At 36.8% G+C, this 23,379-nt stretch overlaps 1 protein-coding gene across 1 annotated transcript in view; it reads right to left on the minus strand.

Annotated features, from left to right (window-relative positions):
- lrp1bb (low density lipoprotein receptor-related protein 1Bb) overlaps positions 1 to 23,379 on the minus strand; it is a 930,516-nt gene that overhangs the window by 160,804 nt on the left and 746,333 nt on the right. Inside the window, exons 51-57 of the mRNA XM_030124596.1 lie at positions 15,979 to 16,098; positions 14,001 to 14,129; positions 13,657 to 13,779; positions 9,698 to 9,838; positions 9,275 to 9,462; positions 2,029 to 2,212; positions 1,857 to 1,942 (exon numbers count right to left, since the gene is read on the minus strand). Of these exons, the coding sequence (XP_029980456.1) occupies positions 1,857 to 1,942; positions 2,029 to 2,212; positions 9,275 to 9,462; positions 9,698 to 9,838; positions 13,657 to 13,779; positions 14,001 to 14,129; positions 15,979 to 16,098 (971 nt within the window). The remainder of the gene's footprint in view (positions 1 to 1,856; positions 1,943 to 2,028; positions 2,213 to 9,274; positions 9,463 to 9,697; positions 9,839 to 13,656; positions 13,780 to 14,000; positions 14,130 to 15,978; positions 16,099 to 23,379) is intronic.

The following is a 23,379-nucleotide window of genomic DNA, read 5'->3' on the forward strand; positions in this document are numbered from 1 at the left end:
ACATTATACGTCCATAAAATGATGGGAATAAATGTGACAGTGCATGCGTTTATCAAAATGATGACATGGAAAATATGTGCTGTAATCAAAGATAAAGGTGTCGAATGAAGTATCAGAGTGTGAAACTTTTTCTTTGGCCTCTGTACGAACTGAATTTATTCACAGCCACATATCACAGTGAATAAATAAACATAGTGAGTCACTCTGCTGGTCTCCCACGGCGAAGAAACTCACACCAAGCCCCAGCTGAGGATGAAAACTGGTTAAAAACACCTTTCACAGTCAAAGAAAGTGACAAAGTGATGACAATAGAAGAGATTCCCACTGTTTCCTCCACTAGGCACAGCTCCTTAGTAAAACAGTGGAGGCTGACGCTGAAATGACAGCGTTTCTTCACCAGTGGAAAGTCTGATTATGAGGCTCATGAAGGTATACAGTTGTGTTATTATATTTGCTGTTGTTGATCCACGGTTCAGACTAAACTGTGGCAGTTCTGACCTTGTTTGTTGGATTCAAACAGATCTTTAGTTCAGCTACTGACAACACAAACCCAACAGAAAACAGGTGATTAGTGGATTTACTGTGGCAGCTAACAGGGCTAAGCTAACAGTTACAATGTAAACTAATACTAATGTACTCAGCTGATTCAACACATGAAGACAAACTGTTATTTAGAAAAAAATTCTGATACCGCAATATACGAGGGGTCTTCAAAAAGTTTGTGGAAAAAGGACAGTTGGAAAAAACGGTTTAGGTTATGTTAAATTTGCAACATATGCTCGATGTAGGGCAACACATATCTGCAAGGACTGACACCAGCCTTTAAGTCCATCTATGTAAAACTGAGGGCCATGCGACTGAAACCATGTCAAAGCCATGTTCTTTTTCCTCAGACCTTTGGCAGCCCCTTCGTAGATGTGTGCAGAAGTTAGATTCACATTATATCCAGTGAGTGGGACAGTCTGTGGAGATGTAGCATTTATTTGTGGTGGTTTTTGTTGAATTTTTGGTTGTTCTGATTCATAAATAAATCGTAGTGTCTCTGTCCACAGTCCTGTGAGACTTCCTTTGTCATTAGTCTATTACCACAGACCCAATCAGTGTCCTGGCTCTGTCCTCTGTAGACTGGTACCCTGTCCCCCCTGCTGACACAGTACTGTGGACAGAACCATCACATATGGGCCTACCCAGGTCCAGGACAAGGACAGGGGACCAGAACAATGTACTGGAAGTTGACTGTAAAGTCAGACCAAAAAACAGGTCAGTAAAGTAGCCACCGCCACCAGCCGTTTTTTTTTTTTTCCCCCTCTGGTTCATTAATGCTAAACTGTAGTGATTAAATTGAGTTGTAGCTGATGAGAACTCCAATACAGACAGCAGAGTAGATCGAGTCAAGAGGTTAATATAAGTGTAAGAGGAGACTGTAGGATGCCCGTGGGTTGATTTACGGTAAATCACAGTGATAATCAACAGTCATATTCAGGCACTGCCCGGAGCAGCTGTGATGAGACCTCGAAATGACTGAAATAGCTTTTCCATGGGGTTCTAAATAGGGTGATTTTCTTCTGTGCCAATCAGAGTGGCCGATTTTCCTCCGTCCATATGTTAGAAAATGGGAAATGGTGACAGACAGTAGACACTTCATTTCAGTCTGTTCAGTGGTTTTCATGTCCTTGTCTGCGTAAGTGTAAAAGTTAAACAGTCATTTTTTTTTTTGTATGTCGAACAGGCGTAGGAGTGGAGGAGATTCCAATTAAACCAAATGATGGATAATAGTAGGTTGACTGACAATCTGTTCCTCTTAGCAGTTTGTCAAACCGCAGACAGATTTAGGGCGTCATAGTGGATTTGCTCACCTGTTTCAAGATGGTATAATTCGATCCGTCCACGCTCAGCTTGCGGATTTCGTGGTGGTCTGCCATAATGAGGAACGGCTCCTCAGCTGAAATGAGATCAGGCCGCATTAGGAGAACTGAGCGACTGCCGATCGAGATTTTTACGACTTCAGAGACGGAACGTGGGGCTGACCTGACACGGCCTTGCACGTGTTGGGGTTGCGTTCCAAGGCCTCGTAGCCGTCCACGCACATGCACTTGAAGGAGCCGTAGGTGTTGATGCAGCGTTGGCTACAGGGGAGAGTGGTGGAGCACTCGTCTACGTCCACGCAGGTCTTTCCGTCGTCTTTCAGGTGGAAACCAGGCCAGCATTTACACTGAGGGAAAGAAGACAAAGAGGATGAGGAACCGAAAAATGTTCAGGGTAGATGTTAGCTTTTCCATTTTCTTTTTTTTTTTTATATATATGTCACAGTAGAGATTGAAATCCAGTAGGATTCCTAATCCTACTAGGACAGATTGAAATTTTAGTTTGTCCTAGGACAAACTGAAATCCTACAAGACATTAGGATCTGAAGATTGGAATTCCAATCTGTCCTAGGAGAATTTGCAATCCTACTAGGAGAGATTGTAATTCTATTTGGAAGTGGGATCTGAAGATTGGAAAAATACGGCAAAAAATATAAGAATTCTGTCAGGACAATCTCAAATTCTATTAGGAGAATGTCAGATTATATCAAAATGTATGGAAAATAGACTGAATCATTTCACAGCCAAAATTCCAGTCAATTTCAGCATAGGTAAGCATACAATTTCACCATCACTATTCCAGCTGAATTATTTTCATATCTTTCATATCTATATCAGTGTAAGGAAAAACCTTTGTAGTATTACTTGTTTGAAATTTTGAAGTTAGCTGTAGACTAACGTTAGTGTCACTATTGAGTAGTATGTAGCACATTTAAGTATTAGAAAAATAACTGACAAAACCTCTGCAGTATTACTTGTTTGAAATTTTGAAGTTAGCTATAGACTAAGTTCATTGTCACTATTGAGTAGTATGTAGCACCTTTAAGTATTAGAAAAAAACAACTGACAAAACCTCTGTAGTATTACTTGTTTGAAATTTTGAAGTTAGTACTATAGACTAAGGTTATTGTCACTTAACTAGTGAGTAGTATGCAGCACATTTAAGTCTTGGAAAAAGTCTTTGAAGCTTAGCTATAGAATATTAGATTCAAAGTCTGTGTAAATTCTGAATAAAATCATGGTTTGTAAGAATATTGTTGTTTCTATAGAATATTAGATTCAAAGTCTGTGTAAATTCTGAATAAAATCATTGTTTATAAGAATATTGTTGTTTCTTTTACTTTTAACTCTACCATCTAGACCAGGGGGCAGCAAAATGCCAATGCCAACTTTAACATCGTACATTTTCTGAATGGCTTGGCAACAATTAGATAATAATAAAATTGTATGTTGCCATGGCAACGGGTTGTTTACAGGTACGTTTTTCAAATTCTACTGATTTCTGAATACAAATGTGTCTCATTTACATACCAATGACAGTTACAAACGGCCATTGAATAAGGTTGGACCAGATAGGACGGCTGGCATCCTGGTTACAATGTGTACTGACCTAAGGGCCATATACTGGATCTAAGATATGAAAAGAATTCAGCTGGAATGGTGATGGCGAAATCGTAGGACAGACTGAAATTCCAAAATTCCAATCTTCAGATCCCACTTCCAAATAGAATTACAATCTGTCCTAGTAGGATTGTAAATTCTCCTAGGACAGATAGGAATTCCAATCTTCAGATCCTAATTTCTTGTAGGATTTCAGTTTGTCCTAGGACAAACTAAAATTCCTATCTGTCCTAGTAGGATTAGGAATCCTACTGGATTTCAATCTCTACTGTGACATATATATAGTAACATTTGCAACAAGTAATCTATTGATTTGTTCTTCCAACCACGGGACTAGAAGTTGTAATACCACTAATGGCCACTGGGTGCTGCTCCAAAAAGCTACAGTTCCCATTGAATTACACTGAACGTCTTTAAAAATAAATGGACAATATAGAATGTTATATGTATTTATATTATATATGTGTATGTGTTTTTGTTTGTTTTTTTTAGTTTTTATTCATATCTGGTATGATAATTTGTATATGGGTATTATTATATTAGTGTATATAGGAAAAAGGACGTGTGATATGGTTTCATTATTATTATTGTTGTTGTTATTATTATCATTATATTGATATTCATATAAAATAATAATTGCTGTATAGTACTCATAAGGAATAGAGATTGGAGGTAGGAGTATATAAGTTTTTACTTCTTCCTACTCCTTTCCGAGCATGTACAATTTCATTTATTTTATTATTTTTATTTATTTATTTATTTACTTTCTTATTTTTTGGTTTACTTATCAACCTTTTATGTACCTGCAATATTTTGGTTGTTTTTTGTTTTGATTTTACTGTGTACATATTCAAAATAAAGATTTCAATCAATCAGTCATTCAGTGTTGTAATTCAGACACAATCGAATAAATACAGAAAAACCACAATCCTTCCACCAACAGAAAAAAACAAGACGACCAAAACAGAAATTTATACTATTATACAAACATTTATTTAATCCCACCCCTTTATTACAATACCACACACAAACTATATCAGCCTATATTAATAAAAAACTGTATATCAATATCAATCAATAGAGTAATTATTATATGTATATATATTTCTTCATCATAATACACTATACTATACATGTGCTAAATGTAAACCCATACAAATACTATATACAATAGGTTGTAGTTTATAATTCTATACAATTTTCCTTATAATTTTCTACTATATATGATTGTCTCAATTATGTTTTTTATATAATCCACAGATATATTAGTTTATATAAATACAATATATAAAATGTATATAACACACAAAGAAAATATTAAGTCTAATTATCTTTTAGGAGCCATTCTGGTTTCATTTGCTTTTCTTGCACCCTCTAACAAATAATATGGTCTATCTTAACATTTTTCCTCCGTTAATAAACTCGGAGGTCGTCTAAAAGGCTCGTGTGGGCTGTGATTGACAGGTTACTCGGCCGCCGAATTGGATTTTCCAGTCTTCTGTTTGTTAATGGTTAATATGTTTGACTAACAACGCTGTAAAATGACCTTGTTATGCAGTGCTCGATGACCATTTTATCGAGTCAGCGAGTTAGCAATTAGCATTAGCTCACTCATGACCTCACGCTCCCCTGGCTCCACCCCATCAGTCATCTGCAGCGCCAGAACATGTTATCAGCCAAACATCAGGCTGCTGGCTTCAAAATGGCAGATCAGAAGCCAAAGGGTGACGTCACAGTTCTTCTGTTCGCTAATTACAGACGGTCTGAAGCATCAAACGGAGCTTTAGATCAACAAGGAGCAGGACATCCGCAATATAGACGTAATTACCGTATGACGTGATGAACTGAGCTGTCGTATGATGAAAGAGAAAAGCGAACAAAGTAACACGGCGAAGAAAGGATGTGCTTGTGAATGCCTGAAATGCCAGAAACGAGCCTTCCTTTAGGTGGCTTCAACATTTCATCACACTTCAGTGACCAGAGTCCCTCCAAAATAACTCAGACTGCTTATATCAGCTGCCTTGGACCTGCTGCAAATCCCTTTCTTATCCAAAGTTATAACCTTGAGGGCCTTTCTGCTGATCTCCTGTTCACGGCCACAAACAGATGAGCTGAAGGTCCGCATCGATGTGCTCTCTGTCCGTCTGCCCCCGCCGTGACAGGGAAGAGAGGTTTTCTGCACTTTCAGACCTTTTTCTAATATAGTGAGCTCCGTCTAAAATGAGAGGAAAGTGATGAGGGCATAAACTATCGCAGTTTGACAACAGCGATACCACCGTAACGCCGGCCAACGTGGCCTTGACCTGGATTCAACCCTGCCGTTTCATGTTGCCACTGAAAGCCGTGGCACAGTCAGGGAGCTCCGACAGCGGTTGGCACGTCATTAAACTGCTCGTACAGCGTTCAAGGTTATTCAGACATTAAATATATGTACATTCCAACCCATCTTTATCTTCATAATAATGTGCAAGGTAAAACTTATTTCATTATCTTGTGTCATTAATCATTCACACCCACACTATTACTGTGTTACTTACAACTCAATAAAAAAATATAAGGCTTAGAACTGGAGGTCAAACTCCACAATTTCAAGTCGAACACTGTAGCGCTGTTACACTTATGATACTGATTAAATGTCGGTATAAATGTAAGTTATATTTCCTGGAGGTTATTTCAAATATTCCTGCAATTTATCCAGTTACATCTAAACTTGGCACATTATGTACTGTTTGCCATTCAGAACACACAATGCATCGTGGGAGTCGTGATTTTCACCACATTTGCAGATGAAAATCTAGGCAGATGAGCTCATGTATTATAGGGTCAATGTGCGAAGGTTTGTACTTTTGTACTTTTTGGGTAATGTTTTATTTAACTATTCAGTTTGCAAACTACAATTTTGGGCAACAACATCAAATTAAGTTTTTCTTTTAAATGTATTTTTTGTAATATGAATTGTATTTCATCGTTGAACACAGACAGTCCCTTTTCTTTCCTCCTAAATGTTTTTTTTTTTTTTTTTTCATACTTTATTTACAAAATACTGTATATACATATACCAGAACATGGCATGGAGAAAAAAACATAATGCTCGAGGTGAGGCAGGAAGAAATTAAATACAATTACATAAATAGGTAAATAAATTAGATAAAATAAAAGTAAAGGAATAAACAAGGAGAAAAAAAAAAATTACAACTTAAATTCTTCACATAAGGCTTTAGTCTTCACAGCTTTAGGGTTAGTGCAAAAGTTAAGTGTCTAGATAGGATTTCAAATAAGATTTAAAGACCACAAAGCTGGGTTTCTGATTGGCAAATTTGCTTGTATGTATATGAAATTTAGCAAATAAGGAGATGAGATTAAGAATAAACAATTTCCAAACAGGCAAATCAGTAACAAAGAAACCAAATAAAATATCTTCAATTTTGAAGTTAAAAGAAATATCCAGCTTTCTATTTAAAAAACAGATTGATATGCCTCCAAAAAATTTGACAAAAGGCACATTCCCAAAACAAATGACTTAACGTTTCATCCGAATTATGACAAAATGAGCAAAAAGGGTCGACACTGATCTTATACTTAATCCGAGTTGAATTAGTTGGATAACGCCTATGGAACAGTTTTAAAGATACCTCTCTCACTTTATTGGAAATAAAACACTTCCTTGGTAATACCCATACCTTTTCCCATTCCACCTCAGAATATAAGTTACTCCAAAAAAAGATGGAAGCTGGCTTACAAACTGTATCCCTTTGAATCCCTTCCTCCTAAATGTCTTTGAAGCCATGATCATGTCATGACATCACAGCCAGCGCTGCCTCTGATTGGCTGGCCCTGGCATATACGTGGGGGTGTGGTCTATAAATAACGTAACCAACGCTGGCATGAAACGAAAGTGAAACTTTACATACTTTCAACATCCAACTCCTGAGTTCTATGCTTCCATTATAAACTAAATTTTCATAACTTCTAACCTGTATCCACTGGACCCCCTCCACTGCTCTATGGCCCCCCCACAAATGCAGGGCCCCATGAATTTGTCACGTTTACCCCCCCCTTTACGGTGCCCCAATGCATGGGGATGATCACGAATTCTGAGACTGTGACAGTTGGGTTCAGGTGAACGTTAGTGTCAGTAATGGAGGATACAGGTGGAAGAAAACTGACACAACCTGATGGGATTTACAGCAGGTGTCCCCCCCGAGCATGAAATTCACAGAGGAGAAGGAGGGATGTAAAAACTAGGCCTGTAAAGGTACACAAAATTTTCGGTTTGATACATTTTTGGTTTTCAAAGCCATGGTTCGGTTTTTGTTTTTGGTTTGGTACAGGAATAAAGAAAACCCCTCAAAATGTCTTTAATACATTTATTATGAATTTTTGAACATTTTTCCCCCAATTTTTGGAGACAACAGAATATAGAAAAACAGGAATAATATAATTCTGCTGCTACAAATCAAATAGAAAATAAATAAAATAGTACTAAATGCATTTTAAACATTAGTATTTTATTTTAAACACTACTCTGACAGGTAGTTTTGAACAAACGACAAAAATCGAATCCCAGTTGTCAGTTCACATTCTGCAGAAAAATAACAACACAAAAAAAATCCACATGAAGTGCAACATTAAGAAGAGAGCAAACTCGCATTCTGTTTCAACAAACTAGCTAGTGTAAGTGTTTTAGAACTACCGTAGTTCATAGGGGCCAAATGTCCGTCTTATCATTGTCTCTTTCCTCGTTGTTGTCTTTCACCTGAACCCACAGTGATCCCAAACTGGACTGGACTGACGGTGGAGGGTCTTCAGTCTCTTCCTTCCAGGTTCACATCATATATATATATTTTTTTTAACCTTATTATCAGCTGCTATTTTGTATTTCCGGTCAATGTGCGCTCCTTCAATATGTCTGTGTGGAACTTGCGCGGATTTAAAGTTCCGCATTGAACGACATCTTTGTTCCTTTTTCTCAACATACTAAAGAATAGAATAGAATAGAATAGAATAGAATAGAATAGAATAGAATAGAATAGAATGTCTTTATTGTCATTGTTCAGGTACAACGAAATTAAAAAGTGCAATCGTCCTAGGTGCCATAAAAAAAGTATAAATAATGTATATAAAAGAGTATAAAAACTAAAATATAAAAAGAAAACCCTGACGGCATAAATATCTAAAAAGCAGCATAAAAAAAAAAAAAAAAAGTGTTACTAGAAGTACAAAAGAGACATAAAACATCATATACTCTGGACAACATTCAGCATTTCATGCAATTAATTAATGTCCAGCAGTGTTCAGTGCAATTACGGCCCTGGGATAAAAACTGTTTTTTAGACGGTTTGTGCTGGCCTTTAGTGTCCGGAAACGTCTGCCAGAGGGTCAAAGTTTAAAAAGTGGAAAGCCAGGGTGCATTGCATCCCTGATAATATTCCGTGCCCTCCTGAGACAGTGTGAACTGTGGAGGACCTCCAGGGAAGGAAGGCTGTGCCGTTTCAGTTCAGCTGCGGACCGAACCGAACAGGTGCATACCGAAGTGGTTCAGTTCAGTATGTGGACCGTTACAGGCCTACAAATCGCAACAAATCGCACCCTGGATATCAGCATTAATATGACCCACAGGTCAACACACTAGTTTCCTATAACTCCCAGAGCATGTGGAGGCAGGATCAGTGCAGAAAAGCTCCATGTTAAAGGTTTAAGTGGACTTGAGTTGAATGAATTGGACTCACGGATTGACTGGAAGCAGCTCGTGTCTCCAGGAAGCGGTAATGAGCTCATAGATCACTTACCTTGTATCCTACAGGAAGGTCTTGGCAGTCCTGCGTGCACCCACTGACTCTGCGGTTCAGACACTCGTTGACGTTACAGTTTCTCTCGTCTGACCGATCTCCGCAGTCGTCTCTCCCGTCGCAGAGGTTTCCCTCAGAGATGCAGCGTCCGTTGGTGCACATGAAGAACGAGCCGTTGCACAAGCTTCCTGAAAAGATCCAAACACAGCTGTCACTAGCACAACGCCGCCTAATTCCTCAGCGATGTCGGGAAACACTTTGACCTCGCCTCGGATCCGGACAGATTAATTCCTTTTGGAAGCGCTCTCCCTGTTGAACTGCCTTTTGTTTCTGCCATATGTCCCCGCTAAGTTTCCCGGGCCAACGGTGCCGCCGGTGACACTGATGAAAAGATTCCGGCTGAGAGCCAAACAGCAGTCTTACCTGCGGCCAGGCATTTGAGGTTCAGAGGCAGCTCGTCGGAGTGGTCGGGACAGTCTGCGTAGCCATCGCACTCCCACTGAGAACTGAGAAGACAACGGCCGTCCCCGCAGCGAAACTCCTCCGATCCACAGGAGCGATAGACTGAACAGGCACACATTTGTCATCAGGTTACACTGGAGTTTAGCGCTGACTCACATACACTTTTCATCTAATTTTGTCCAGTATTCATCCTCCAATTCACTGATCACACTCAGAAACAGAAGACTTTAAAAATCTGATGGGGTAATTTTGGTTTGTTACAGTCGCTCCATTCAAGTAGCATCAAAATGGCATCAGAATGACTGACATTATCTGCAAGAACTTCAACACAAACAATCCTAATCTGTGTATCATTAGTTCTTTTCATAGTATGTATGCATGTATGTTTGTATATATGTTTGTATGTATGTAGATATGTGTATGTGAAGATGGGAAGTGAGGTTAGCTAATCCAAGGGGCTTGATTTTTCCTATATTCTGTTGATAGGAAGCTCAAGGATAGACTGTTGTGTGGAGAAGGGGTGGAATTACATAAATTCTACTTCTTCCCACTCCTTTTCAAATATGCAAATGAAGTCACACTTTGTTTTCATGTATATGTACAGGTTTTTTGTTTGTTTGTTTTGTTTTCTTAAAATCTGTTTCATTTGTAAAGACTAAGTGGGATTACTTGGTTTTGCTGCATATTCGAAATAAATAAATAAACTAAACTAACATTCAATTGAGAATCCAGGATCAGAAAACGAAAAAATGACTCGTTATTCCATTACACTGGTCTACAAGGAAAATGCTTCCAGAATAAAAGTAATGAAATTTTACCACATGAGAGTCACTGATGAAGAAAAATCAAGTCCAAAATGCTGGTTGGCTGAACTTTCCAAGATACAGCCTTGGGTCAAAATGTGAAATTCAAGAATTAACGAGAGAATGGGTTTGACTCCAAAGGAATATTTGTCTCAGAGCTACAAGATCTACTTCCAAACACTGTCTGCACATTAGAATACATTCACTTTACAGGTTCTATTTAGTGGAAGATTTAGAAAACTATTACATAAATGTATATAAACCAATATATATGTGTAATAACACTTCATCATATACCTTGAAAACATCAGCAAACCGGCACTTTTGTCATTTATTTTCCAATTAATCTCATTAAAATATGTAACATTTAGCACATTTAATCTCTGAAGCAAATCATTTCTAAAAAAAACTGTAGACCAGTGTTATCAATGTACAAATCAAAAATAAAAAAAACTGTTGTTTTTCATTCTTTCAGTTGTACGCACAAAATAAAAATGGGAAAGAATCAAATGGACCAAATGTGGGGTTTCATGTGTACATTTTGATATCTGATTTGGTCTGACCCGTTAGTTCCTGACTTGTGTTAGTTGAAGTGTCTTCTCCTTAGACTGTCTCCCACTGTGTTAGACAAAACAACACCCCCTGAAAGATCCCGACCATTTTTTCAGTTGTCATGTCGTTCTCCTTCACAGTAACGCGTTTGCTGCCTCTGAATAACATCAAATTCTCCATTATCGCAGAATGCATTAGACAGAATACCAGCAAACCCACGACTGTCAAAAACAACACACCAACAAGTCAGGAACTAACGGGTCAGACCAAATCAGAGATCAAAAATGTCAACATGAAACCCCACATTTGGTGCATTTGATTATTTCCAGTTTTTTAATTTGTGTGTAAAATCGAAAGAATGAAAAACAACTCGTTTTTTTGATTTTTGATTGTCACATGAATAATGGAATAACGAGTCATTTTTTCATTTTCCGACGGTGGATTCTCAACTGAATATTCTCAACCGAGCAGTGATACATGGATTAAGTAAGTAAAGTAAAGTAAAGTAAATTTTATTTATAGAGCACTTTTCACAGACAGAGTCACAAAGTGCTTTATCAATTCAAATCAGAATCAAATTAAGTTTACAGAGACCCAACAGAATCCTTCAGGAGCAAACACTTGTGATTGGTGACAGTGGCGAGGAAAAACTTCCCTTTAACGGGCAGAAACCTCAAGCAGACCCAGACTCCTGAAGGATGGCTGTCTGCCTTGACCAGTTGGGGTTAAAGAGAGAGAGAGAGAGTAAAGGAGGAGAAAAGAGAGAGCGATAGAGATATAGAGAGACTGGGGGGGGGGGGATGACACATGGAGTACGTTATGATGAATACATAGAGTGTAATCAGTCTGTGATTAATCCTTTTTGCAGTTTAGTTTTGGAAAATACTCCATTTTTTTCTTTAAATGGGGGTGCTTTGCAACAAAAACAGTCAAACTGTAAAAAACAAACAAACAAAAAAAACATTTGATTTTTTAAATTTCTGGGTTTTTCTTTTGGGGGGGGTTGACGCTGCTGGTGTAAGTGTTGTACTTTTGTAAACGGTCTCATAATAGTGTGTGATAAATCATGAAAACTGTATTTGTAAATTGGCTCAAACGCAGCTCCAGGGTTCAGATCACAGAAGATGTCTGCACTTGTATAAATTACCTGAGGTCCGTAGGTAACACTAGTCCCATGCAAATGTGGCTTTAAAACAGCGGACCACAACAGGTAAAGAAAAAAAAAAACCTTACTAAAGCTGCTGGTGTGAGCTCAGACTACGAGTGGTAAGTAGTTGTATAAGTTAAGTGTGTATTTATTCATATTCTATTTTCACCTTTTTTTTTTTTTTTTAAATTGTAGAGCATTTAAATAACAATTTGAGAGAGAAACACTAGTCACTTTTCCATCGGACATCTGTGCAAAACTACTGATATTTACTAAATGTGGAAAAAACAGAAGTGTGTAATTTGGCTTTTTCCATTAAATCACAAATGTGATTCCATTCATTCATTCATTCATTTCCTTCATTTATTTGTTTTGAGCAGAAGAAAAAAAAACATGTTTATATGTACAAGGAACTAATATCAGAGCAAATACATTAATAAATGAAGATAATCAAGACAAAATAGCTTTTGTCATGTCACACTAGTAATAACAAACAAATTCAATATGTTCTGCTCAAAAAGGAGTGGGAAGAAGAAAACGTATTAAATCCCACCCCCATCTCACATTTATACAACAGAACACATGATTTTTACTTCCTTAATGATTTAATAACATCTGTTTAGAGTCCTAATAATGTAAATAACAGATAGAAAACCGATTAAAACTGAAGTATACTACACTTAGTGGATATCTAAATGATAGCTTGAATAACTTACGATAATCATGATTTGTTTATTTATTATCACAAGATGTCAGAAGTCATTCCATAAACATGTGGACGAACATAAATATCTGTTGTTTTGAATCTAGAATTAATCAAAATGATGTGGTTTCCTGGTGTGTCCACACATACTGCACCATGTTTCTTTTAAAACTCTTCTTCCTCTCTTGTTGTAACATCCATCATCATCCATGTTTTTGTTCATGGTCTTTCCATTGCAGTTTTGCATTATTTACCAAGTTCGCTACGTCCCAAAAAAAACCCTCTTGCAAGAACAAAAAATTTTCCCCGAATAATGAGTTTTGGCAAAATTGTTGTTTTTCCATTAGGCAAATTTTTTATACACAAGTTATATTCATGCAATTTGAGGGTCAATGGAAAAGAGACTAGTGTATGTCGAGTCGAGTTTATGTATTGTCATTGCAAAACAAGTTACAATGAAACTGAGGGTGGCTACTCCTTCAGTGTCGGCACAATGTGTAAAAATGTAAATTCAAATGATTAAAAACCCAATACACAAAACAACAACACCACAGCAGCAGGAAATACTATAAAAAAGTGCAGGCAGTATAAAGTGTATATGCTTTAATAAATAAATAAGTAAGTGGAAGTGTCCTGTGCATTTTTAATAAATTAACAATAAAAATCTGTGAATACTGACTCTTGGAGGGTAATAGAGTACATTAGAGGTACTTACCACATTCAACGGACTCGTCAGATCCGTCTCCACAGTCGTCGTCGTGGTCACAGACAAATCGCTGGGGGATGCAGGCTTTGTTGCGGCAGTGAAACGAGCTGTCATCACATGTGTTGTTGGGCGCTAAAACAAGGAAAATGAGAGGCTTCAGGAGCTAATTGATATGTTTCCCTTCCTGTAAACACATCAGGCAGTACAAGCACAACATCCACAGTCAACCTGACGCTAATCTGCTTCAGAATTCCAAACAGTAACGGTTCTGTTGGTCCATGTGTGTGAGGACATCCATGTTAATTCTGGGATTGTTTGAGTTTTCTGTTTGTAGTCATGGTGTTGGCGTTTACCGCAGCCGGCTGCAGACAGTTCGTCGCTCCCGTCAGGACAGTCCCGTTCGCCGTCGCAGAGCCAGCGTTTGGGGACGCAGGCGTAGGAGCCGGGACAGCTGAACAGGCCTGGAGCACAAGTCACCGAACCTGAGGAGACACAGCGGGTCACATGGACCACAGCCCAGAGGAGACACAAGACAGTTCTACTAACAACAGCTGTTCCAGTTTGAACAGCTGTACTTCAGTTTACTGTGCATCCATGTATCTGCCCATCACATCCCATCTCAACTGAGCTGAACCAATATAATAAAATAAAATGAAATAAAATAAAATAAATTAATGAAAATGTTTGCATTCATAAACCGTCTTTTAAAAAAAGTGAATAAAATTTACCTGAAATTTTATTCGGAAAAATCAGTGCAATTTTAACACTATTCTGTCTCAGTTTATCATTTATACATGTTCATTACAACTTAAGTAACAGTAGCAGGTATGATATTGTTAAAATCATACAAAATTAGGAAAAATAAATGCAATTTTAATAATATATTATTGTTTTTTTTTATTTACTTCATCCAAAGCCCTTGTGTGATTCTTGTTTCTCACAGATGGTGGCATTTCACCGCCGTTTCCCGACTAATAAGACTTTTATGTTGTATTGTATGTATATTTATGTATAGATGTATATTTTATGGATGTATTAATTCAAGGAATGTGGCCGTATCCTCCACATATGTAGATACATATTTAATGACCTTTGGGTTTCCGTTGCACATATTAGCAGTACACACACATTTCCTCCTTTACTGTGTTTAAAAAAAAAAAAATATATATATATATATATACATATATATATATATATATATATATATATATATATATATATATATACATATATGTTTTTGTTTTTTATTTATTTATTTATTTATTTATTTATTTTTTACAGTTTTTACTTTTGGCATTCACAAATGGGACTTTTTTTTTTTAGCAAGAACAGTTCTCAGGGAAGGTTTTGGCCACATCATTATCCAATGCAACCCACTTACACACTGCAAAAATCTAAATCTGACCAAGTGTATTTGTCTCATTTCTAGTCCAAATATCTCATCACACTTAAAATCAGACAGAATCACCTGAAGAGGAACTTTTCACTGAGATATAAGAACTGATTTATAGACAATAGATCTGGAAAATCTGATTTCAACAAATCTGAACAAGATCATTTTCACTTGTTCCACTGGCAGATGTTTTTTGCTTAAGTCAAGATTTTTTTTTGCTTAATTACCTCCCCCAAGAAATGGCGGAGGTTATGTTTTCATCGGGGTTTGTCTGTCTGTTTGTCTGTTAGCAAGATAGAAAGTTATGGACGGATTTGGATGAAATTTTCAGGAAATGTTGATACTGGCACAAGGAACAAACGATTAAATTTTGGTGGTGATCGATCGGTAATTCAAGCAAAAACATCTGCCAGTGGAACAAGTGAAAATGATCTTGTTCAGATTTGTGTAAATCAGATTTTCCAGATCTATTGTCTATAAATCAGTTCTTATATCTCACTGAAAAGTTCCTCTTCAGGTGATTCTGTCTGATTTTAAGTGTGATGAGATATTTGGACTAGAAATGACAAAAATACACTTGGTCAGATTTAGATTTTTGCAGTGTACATCCAGCATTCATGACACTTTGTTTTTTTTGTTTGTTTTTTTTGTCTTTTCATGTGCAGTTCATAACATCATCTCATTTACCCGTTGAAATAACGGCCCCTCTTGGGCTTCAGTGATGGAAAATCTATTTGCCTCTGTGCCCACTCCAATCATCAGAAACGCCTGCGGACTCATCTGTTTTCTCATTAAGATCGCTTCATTTCTGTCCGTTCATTTCCAGCTCTGTTAAAGGGGCGCACAGAGCTGTTGCACGGAGCCGTCGCCCGCCATGTGTCGGATGTGACCTTTTGCGTGGAGGTCAGACTGCCGGCGTCGTTTCAAAGGGCACTCACCACATATCTGCACGCTCTCGTCCAGGCCGTCCTCGCAGTCGTTCTCGCCGTCGCAAAGCCACTGTTTGGCGATGCACTTGTTTTTGGAGCAGGCGAACTGGTTCCACAGGCACGAAGAGTCTGCGGGGGGGGGGGGGGGGGGGGGGGGGGGGGGCAGCGGGAGAGAAATTTCACTGCTATAAATCAAACAAAGTGATGAGGAAACAACAAGCAAAAGCAGCAGCATTGCCTATAGGAGTGGCAGAGCGTTTTTAATCAAAACACAACAAGTGGGCTGGCTCCTGTTTGGCCCTTGGCTTGGTTGGTTTTCTCTGAAGTTTTTCTGCTTAGCAGCACACATGAGTGCAGCTGTCACACAAAGGACTACACTTACAGGTTTTTAGTTTGCTCTCACAAAAGGAGACGTTTTGATTTATTCCTTTAGTTACTGTGCAGAGGGAAAAATAAAAGCAAAACAATGTCTAGATGGATGAACTCATGAATATTACAGCATTTAAGAGTAAATATAACATGTCAAGGGTTAAATTCACTGTGGATTAATCGATTGTTTTGTCCAGAAAATTGTCCTTAAATGTCTGGTTTGGACCAAAATGTCAAAGATTTTCAGTTTAATGTCACAGAAGGGGAATTAAAAAAAATCATTTATGAAGATACAATTTGTACATTTTGACTTTTTTTTCTAAAAACTAACAAAAAGGAATACACGCAAAGTATATTATTTTTGTGTTCTTTAACAAAGGGTGACCTTTTGATTTATTCCTTTAGTTACTGTGCAGAGGGAAAAAAATAAAGCAAAACAATGTCTGGATGGATGACTTCATGAATATTACAGCATTTAAGAGTAAATATAATAGAACATGTTCTGTGTTAGGCTGCAGCTGTGGGTTATTGTCACTGTTCATTAAATATGTTGATTATTTTCCTGATTCATCAACTCACTGTCTAGTCCACAAAAGGTTGGAATATGATCAAATATATTGTCCAATCATGTCTTGTTTGGTCCAAAAGCTCAAATATATTCTGTTTACTGTCAGAGAAAAGGAAGAAAACCAGCAAATATTTTTAAAGCTGGAATCTAACACATTAGAAAAACGATGTATTATTATTATTATTATTATTAAGCGTCTTTGAGTACTTTGAAAAGCGCTATTTAAAACTGATGTATTATACTATTAGAAACTATAAATACAACAGACTATTTATGCAAAACATCTTTTGTTTCCACACATTTGGATTTCTTCCACTGCAAGGAGTAAAAAATGAGGTAACACCATGTGTAGATGCATGACTGTATGCATATTACAGCACTTAAAGCTGCAGTGCTTTGTTTTTCACTGGCCTTGTTTAACATATTTTTAAATTGGAAAAAAAAAACAAAAAAAAAACCTCAGCACAAACATCTGCCTTAAACTTATTTTACAAGTACAACATGTTGTGAAACACACATCAGAGGCCAAACACACGTCACTGGAAACACCTACAAGTGTCCAAATTGTAGAAATATCGCTTTTATTTTGCAGAAAACTGAAATGAAAACTAGGGCTGTTAGGAAATATCGGTTCTGCAATATATCGTGATATTTCATTTCACAATACTGTATCGATATTAAAAAGTACTGTATCGATATTTTCAGGTATTTATTCAAATGCAGATATTGTGGAGGTTCATTTTTGCTTTTTGTTTTTCTTTATTGTTTATATTTTATTTATTATTATTTAACACTTTTATTAAATAATGTTTGTTCCTTTGTTGGGGTCGAACTCAAATCCTGTTCTGTTGTTAGTTGTGAACTAATAGAATCTGAACATTTGAACAGGATCTGAAACTGGAATGTCTGTAAAACAGAATTTCGGTTTGAACACAGGAACATTTGGTGATAGAACATTAGATCCTGTTCTGATCAAATAAAAATGTGTTTTAGTATTTGTGCAGATTTCGGGTGTAATTCAATTCTTCGAGGAAATAATCATTTAAAAAATAAACAGACAAAAAAATTGCCTTTTTAACAGTATTGTGACATATCGTATCAGAATCCTAGTATTGTGATTTGTATCGTATCGCCACATTCTTGCCGATACGCAGCCCTAATGGAAACCCGTCTCCAGTGAATCCAACCCAAAGGCGGTGCAGTCAAATATTGCATGTATTGGATCAGTGTATTATTGTATCTGTTCTGTTCTAAATGAGGACGTGCTGATGGGAAACAGATGTCAGTGAACACAGGCGCTGTGCTGATCGTCATGTAAACGCGGCTGGTGTAAAATGCAGATCTGTATTCATAATCTGGGCTGAGTTGGTGTCACTGAGCCGCCCACTCTCCCCGGGGGAGTCGCTCTGCGGTCGCTTTCCCTCAGATGTCAGTCCTGGCAAATTCTGCCGGAGCTTTAATGAGACGTTGAGAGCAGGATGTGTACTCTAGGTTCCACTCCTGTACAAGGCGTGATGCTTCCTATGTGTGGTGGGTGGTGGGGGGGCCGTCTCACACTGCACTGCTTTCCCTCCTGTCAGACTTTGTGCATCACACCGTCTTGATGCACACTGATATGATGATTTAAGATAAGGATGTGGAACTTTAAACGGCTAAATCTGGAAACCATGATTATTCAGACTTTCTGTACTCGATACCAGATTTGCACTTCAAATGGGAACAGCTGCTTCAAGTGTAGAACAAATAGCAGGTCTGCAGCACATTAACTGTATCACACAAAGCCTTTCATGTCTCATTTTCAATAGTGTTTCGCAGGCGGCAGAAAAGGCCTATTATGCATTGTGAAGTGACAAATGACTATTTCATCTAATCAGATGTGGAATTTGAAAATTTCTGAAATGTAATGACATTTCCGTAAAAACCCACTTTGGCTCGGCAGTCAGATTATCAGGAGCCGGAGCTTTTTATATGATAATTAACTCAGAGAAATGGGAATATTGTCTATTTGTCCTGAAAAAGCGATTCGGAACTTCTCAAAGAATTCATATCACTTTGTGATGCGGGCACATTTGAAGCATGGGATTTTATCATTTTGTTCAGACACACATGACATTCCCACATAAAAGGATGGAAATGGCCTTCATGTGTTATGCATCTCTCTAACAACATTCATGACTAATTTTCAAAATAAATCAGATAATTTGAAAAGCGTCAAATATGAAAACTGGATCGCACTGAAGCGCCTTATTACGTCTAACTGCAGATGAAATATGAACAAAGGTTAATTATACAAACCTGTCATAGTTTTGACATCTTATTCAGACACTGAAACAGTGAATGCATGCGTTTCCATAGTGATCATTCACTGGCAGCCAATCACAACATCCCACTGGCCCAAAGGACAACAACAAATTCATATTATTAGACTCTATACGGACAAACTCCTAAAACGACTTATATGTAGGGCTGTGTATTGGCAAGAATGTGGCGATATGATACAAATCACAATACTAGGATCACGATACGATATGTCACGATATATCATGATACTGTTAAAAAGGCCATTTTTTGTTTCTTTTTTTTATTTTTTATAATGATTATTTCCTCGAAGAATTGAATTACACCCGAAATCTGCATAAATACTAAACACATTTTTTATTTGATCTCAACAGGATCTAATGTTCTATCACCAAATGTTCCTGTGTTCAAACTGAAATTCTGTTTCACAGACATTCCAGTTTCAGATCCTGTTCAAATGTTCAGATTCTATTAGTTCACAACTAACATCAGAACAGGATTTGAGTTCAATCCAAACAAAGGAACGAACATTATTTAATAAAAGAGTGTTAAAGAATAATGAATAAAATATAAACGATAAAGAAAAAAACAAAAAAACAAAAATGAACCTCCGCCAAATCTGCATCTGAATAAATACCTAAAAATATCGATACAGGACTTTTTAATATCGGTACAGTATTGTGAAATGAAATATCATGATATATTGCAGAACTGACATTTTCTTCCACCCCTACTTATACGGAAATAATTTTACTGCATTATTTAAAAGGCTTTGTGTCCTTTCTGTCCAAATGTCATAAACTTCCTCATACATAGTTGCCCGTTTGATTCCAGAAGGATCCATTTTCTGATTCCATATATTGATCTTGTCCAACTCTAAACCTCCAGATGCTGAACTCAGCTCCATCTGACATCACCTTCAACCACCAATATTTATAGTTTATTTAAATCCAGGTTTAAGACCCACCTGTTCTCAGCTGCATTTGAATACAGTTCTGATTCATCAGTTCAGATCTGCACTGCTTCTCTTTTAAGCGTAAAGTTTTTATGTTTTTTTTTTTTTCTCTTTTTTTCTCATGCTTATACTTCTCATTACTTCCCTGCTGTAATGCTTTAAAGGTTTTATGTAAAACACTTTGAATTGTCTGTTTCCTCCAAATCCCATGTAAGCTCTGATGCACTTGGATCCACTTCTATATCATTCATACATGTAATAGTGAAATAGTGCCTTTAATCCGTCTCCAGTTCCATAGAATGACCAAACATGACCTTTGACCTGAACTCATTTGAATATCATGGTGGAAAATCCAGTCCAATCATTAGGTTGGACTTTTCAAATCTAACAGGACATTCTTGTCCACCTTGGAGATTCTACACTGCAAAAATCTAAATCTGACCAAGAGTATTTGTCTCATTTCTAGTCCAAATATCTCATCACACTTCAAATCGGACAGAATCACCTAAAGAGGAAATTTACACTGAGATATAAGAAGTGATTTATAGACAATAGATCTGGAAAAGCTGATTTCAGGAAATCTGACCAAGATGATTTTCATTTGTTCTATTAGCAGATTTTTTTGCTTACTTACAGATTTTTTTTTTTTTTTTGCTTAATTCAAGATTTTTTTGCTTAATTCAAGAATTTTTTTTTGTGGTTAATTCAAGATTTTTTTTTTTGCTTAATTCAAGATTTTATTTTGCTTAATTCAAGTTGTTTTTTTTTTTTTTTTGCTTAATTCATGATTCTTTTTTTTTGCTTGATTCAAGAATTTATTTATTTTTTTCTTAATTCTAGATTTTTTTTGCTTAATTCAAGCAAAAAAAAAATCTGCCAATGTGACAACATGACAGAATTATGCATTTGACTGAGACACACACACACCTATTTATAAAATGAGTCCACAGTGGGATAAACAATGGGAGACCAGAACAGATCCCAGTTTTTAAGTGAAGTGAAGGAGCTTTTTCAAGTCAGGACAAAGTATTGAACCTGAGATGTTATTCTGGATTGTTCTGAACCTGTTCACATCAAAGTTATTATCGTTAACGAAAACGAACGAAATGACAAAAACTAGAATTGAAAAAACATTTTCGTTAACTGAAATAAATCAAAACTATAATTAAAAGAAAAGACGATAACTAACTGAAACTGTATTGTATGTTTACAAAACTAACTAAAACAGATAAAAAATATGGATAAAATTCCCTTCGTTTTCATCTTTGTCAACGTCGGATTGATATGAAAGTGATTTATTTCGCTCCAGCAATTTTATCTAGCGTCACCATACGACACTTCGCGGTCCATCACTTGTGTTCACTTGTGGTTTCCAGTCGTCTTCTGGTCCCCACTCTACCTGGAAACATGGAGACTAAAGCAGCAGAGTCCTGTCTGGGATTGATTTGAATACGATGACAGAGAAGAAGAGAAAAGAGACCACTGAACTAAAACTAAACTAACACTAAGCATTTAGAAAATAATGAAAACTAATAAAAACTAGCAAACCTGCTCTAAAAACTAATTAAAACTTACTGATTTAGAGAAAAAAAAGTCCAAACTAAATAAAACTAAACTAGAATAAAAAATCCAAGACTTTAGAGCCTTGGTTCCCACTGATGCAGGTTAATAAAATAACTCTAGGTATTCTATGGAAGGTTTGCTTCTTTCTTGATGTTTATGTTGAAGTCTGTGTTACAGGAGTCTGACATCTGCTTATTGAAGGTGACTGTATTTCTAAGCTAACGTTAGCTTGTGTTGCACAGTGTTGCAACAGTAAAGAGAAACTGAAAGAGTGAACACCTCTGTGAAAAAAAAAAAAAAAAAAAAAATACAACCTAAAACCTTAAAAGAAATCACTGTATTTGGTGGAAACATGGTTATGGGCTCAGAAACGGACACAAAACCACTCCATGTATGAACTGGAGCGGTAGGTGACCCCTGTTGTGGAGTTTATGTGTGATTTATGGATCTGGATTTGATTTTAATTCCTGCCTGTGCCTGGGTGGTGTGAAGATAAAATGTGTCATATTCTCAAACACAAAGCAGTGGCAGAAGTGTGTATGGGTATGACTGGAATAGGATGTCAGAACATTTCATAATACTCCAGTTCCGTGCTCTTCCCGTACCACAGATCGTTATTCCATTCTCCTCTTTGTCTGCACACATTTGACAGTATTACCTACTTACTTTTTCACGACTTCATTCAACCTAACAGGCTGAAACACAGTCTCAGGGTTTGATATGATAGGCTGACAACTCCTATAGAGGCGTAGTAAGAGACGGAGGACGGCTCCATCACATCTAATTATCCTCCACATGTGTGTGAATGTGATAAACCTGATCAGCTCCTCTGACCACCTACATTAAAGCTCCTGACAACCAATGGGTGTATGTGTGCATTTAAAATTAAAATTTTAACAATCCATACCAGGACTTAATCATGGTTCTTCCATTTAATTGGACAGATCTTGACTTTTTTTTTTTGTCATGGTAAATTATGAATATATCAGGGTGCTTCTCTGAAACTGGTCCTAAAAACAGGACATGGGGGTTAAACATTCAATCCAGATGTAGACGAATGTTATGAAGCAGGTTTGGAAGCACTTCGGGTCTATTTGAATAATAAATATTTACTGAGATAAAAGAGAAACCATTTTTCAGATAAAACACATTTTTAAAAAAATATTATTTTACATCATATTTAATACAAAAACACGGTCAAAAGGACACGAAAATTACGTGCTACTATTTTTTTAATATCTCTTTATTCTGTCACAGGTGCATTTTAGGAATTTAACTAATTATTCAATACAGAGGGTTTCACAAAAATGGCCACTGTTGCAAAATCATTCGCAGTTTATTTATGTTTAAATGTTCAGATTCTGCATGTAACAACAGTGGACACGATGGGTTCCACACCAAACCTGGAATGAGACTGAGATTGATGACAAACCCACATGTGTGGATTAGAAAAACCACTAGGATCCACACAGTGAACACAGTGTCTGTATTTAGAGTCAGAATTTCCCCTTGGGGATTAATAAAGTAAATCAATCAATCAATCAATCACTCTATCTATCTATCTATCTATCTATCTATCTATCTATCTATCTATCTATCTATCTATCTATCTATCTATCTATCTATCTATCTATCTATCTATCTATCTATCTATCTA

Source organism: Sphaeramia orbicularis, chromosome 21 (assembly GCF_902148855.1).
Source record: "Sphaeramia orbicularis chromosome 21, fSphaOr1.1, whole genome shotgun sequence".
Classification (NCBI taxonomy): Eukaryota; Metazoa; Chordata; class Actinopteri; order Kurtiformes; family Apogonidae; genus Sphaeramia; species Sphaeramia orbicularis.